The sequence below is a fragment of the Capsella rubella genome, unplaced genomic scaffold, assembly GCF_000375325.1.
Source record: "Capsella rubella cultivar Monte Gargano unplaced genomic scaffold, Caprub1_0 scaffold_1, whole genome shotgun sequence".
Taxonomy (NCBI): domain Eukaryota; kingdom Viridiplantae; phylum Streptophyta; class Magnoliopsida; order Brassicales; family Brassicaceae; genus Capsella; species Capsella rubella.
Genome location: NW_006238923.1, coordinates 12,294,511 through 12,297,199, shown reverse-complemented (window position 1 = coordinate 12,297,199; position 2,689 = coordinate 12,294,511). Strand labels below are relative to the sequence as shown.

The following is a 2,689-nucleotide window of genomic DNA, read 5'->3' as shown; positions in this document are numbered from 1 at the left end:
CTCATTCCTATTTGGTAGTTAGGATTACTAATCATTTAAACAATCATGTGTGATATATACAAAAGTTACTTAGCACTATGATCCGGCTCTGTTCTGAGAATCTAATCATGCAACGATAAAATATGCTGTGTTTTGTGGTTGTGTATATCATTCTTTATGAGCCGTCGAGAAGGACGTGATCCCTAAGTGTAGAGCCACCACACCAAATAGAAAATATAGTCTTGGAGAGTTCTCAGTCGTCACTTTCAGACTCCATCTCCAACTTTATATATAAAATTGAATCAAATGAGCCAACTTGTAGGATTATCGTTTACATACATACTTAGTTACGGTTCATTACGTATTTTACGTGCGAAATTATCCGCTTTGACATTAGCTTGATGAGAAACTAAAATTAGTGAAAAAGTAAGGAACCAAAGTGTGTCCTAACTAATCCAAGACAAGTTAATCTTTCCCAGACTTTTTCACTATTCCTTGGAACCGGATCACCATCGACAAGGTTAAGTTAATTCAATTAACCGTTTGCTCTCAAATAAAACTGAAACATTAAAATCATTATATTTATATAATAGGGTTAAACGGCCACTATAACCAAGAAGTTCAACCATAGTTAAATTATCACAACCGAAATAGCATTTAAAATTTCTAAAAAGGAAAAATTTGACCGATGTAGCTTCAGTCCCATAGATACCCAATTGTCGCTTTATTCCCCAGTCCTCGACAGTTCCAAGAAATTTCATTCATTAACCGCTGGTTGGTTTTGAACCATCAGGTCCTCCCTTCTCCATATCCTGGTTCCGCGGGGTGTGTTCCTCGCCAACCATCTGAGCAAATCTTTTCTTTGCATTCACCTCTGGAAAATCAAATCCCATTGGCCTTTTTCCTCTAGCCTTTTCTTCACGTAAAGCCAATTGCCTTTCCAACTTGGCCCTCTCTTCCTCATCCTTGTCCACAATCTTGTGATCCATTAGTGCATCCTCAAGTTTCTGAACATTATCCTCAACATCTCCCAAGGTTGGATTTGCATCTTCCATAACCTGTTCCTCCTTCCCAGTTTCAATAGGAACAGACTTCTCTGATCCCACCTGCTCATCCACCTCCATATCAGAGTCTGTGTCATAAAAAACATCATCATCATCATCAGAAGTCTCAGATTCCTCCGAGTAGTCTACATCTGAATCTTCCTCCACATTTTCAGCATCTGCTGGAGGTGGAGGTATGTTCTCCCCTTCCCTTGATAGCAAGAGCGGGTCATCATGGCTGTCATACACATTAACATATAATATGAAAACAATGTTTAATATAACAACTCAGAGAAACAAGAACTAGTATACCTTAGTTATATAGTTCATAGTGCATATACCTTAGTCTCATGAGAGGGTCTGGGCCAAAATCAGCACAGCAGATTGGACAACAGCGCCAGTCATGTTCCACTATCTTGCCATGAATGCACTTCCAACAAACTGTTTACAGATTTCATATTAGGAAAACTTTAGTTGAAGATATCGAAAATAAAAATAAAAATGTGTACTTTTGAATCAAATCAGATAAATATAAGAAGCAAATGATTCTGGTATACATATATGACATAATAATTTTCTATTTATTATCTAAAATGTTAGATAACGTATCCAATTTAAATTAAACCAGAGACCGTTAAAAACCGTTGGAAATGCTATTTAAAAACAAACGTCTTTGTTTGCTATATGAAAAACTTTACTCAGAGATATTGGAAAAATAAATTAATATGACTCGAATCCTATAAGTATAAGAAACAAATGATGATTCTACCTTTAATATACAACGAATATAAATAATAAAGGAAGACTCACCAATTAATTCTAGTAATTAGAACAATTTCAAGCCATAAACTATTTATTAATGAGATGGACCAAAGCAAGATTAAAAGACAAAACTCATTAAAACAGTGGACTCAATAAGATAACAAAACAAGTGATAACGAAGTACTTAAGCACCATTCAAATCCAAAAGCCTAAATGAATCAAAACAATATCATTATAGGGAATTGAGGAGCTTACAGATGTGACGACATCTCTTTAGGGCAGTTGCTTCATCGAGCAAATTGGTACAGATGAAACAAGAGTACAGCTTCCTCATCTCATTATCCATCTTGGTTTCGGTTTCTTCTAAGTTTCTACCAACAACAACAACAACAACAACAAAATCAAACCACAAAATTAAACTTCACATCTAATATAAATATATAACATGATAATTTGATATCTAGTATCTAAAAGGTAAGATAACATTTCAAGTTTAACTTAAACCAGAAACCGTTAAAAACCGATGCCCGTGTATTTTTTTTAAAGCTATCTTTATTTAATATTTATCATAAATCCAAAGTTTTTTGTTTTAAAGTTTCGTGTTTTTGTTAATTAAAAGAAGATCTGAATGCTAATATACCCAAAAAATACTCATAAGATTTGTTTATCTCTACTAGATCTATGAACAATCATAGTGGAATCAAAAGATTTAAGATTTAAAATCAAACAAGCTTGATGTGTTTATCTATAAGATATATGAACAATCATAGTGAAATCAAACTAGCTTGATCTTTTCAAATTAGAACAACACTTGTTTCTCATAAGATATACATCAACAATCATATTGATGAAATCAAGAGAAAGATAGATGAACACTTGTATATAGGCATAAGAATCATAGGAGA

General features: G+C 33.7%; 1 protein-coding gene across 1 annotated transcript; it reads right to left on the bottom strand.

Annotated features, from left to right (window-relative positions):
* Window positions 1-621: 621 nt before the first annotated feature.
* Window positions 622-2,201, bottom strand: LOC111828662. Its single transcript, XM_023777150.1, has 3 exons — window positions 2,040-2,201; window positions 1,364-1,463; window positions 622-1,260 (listed from the first exon to the last, which is right to left on the bottom strand). Exons 1-3 carry the CDS (start codon window positions 2,128-2,130, stop codon window positions 744-746), a joined length of 708 nt encoding a protein of 235 aa, XP_023632918.1. The 5' UTR covers window positions 2,131-2,201; the 3' UTR covers window positions 622-743.
* Between the last annotated feature and the right edge of the window lie 488 nt (window positions 2,202-2,689).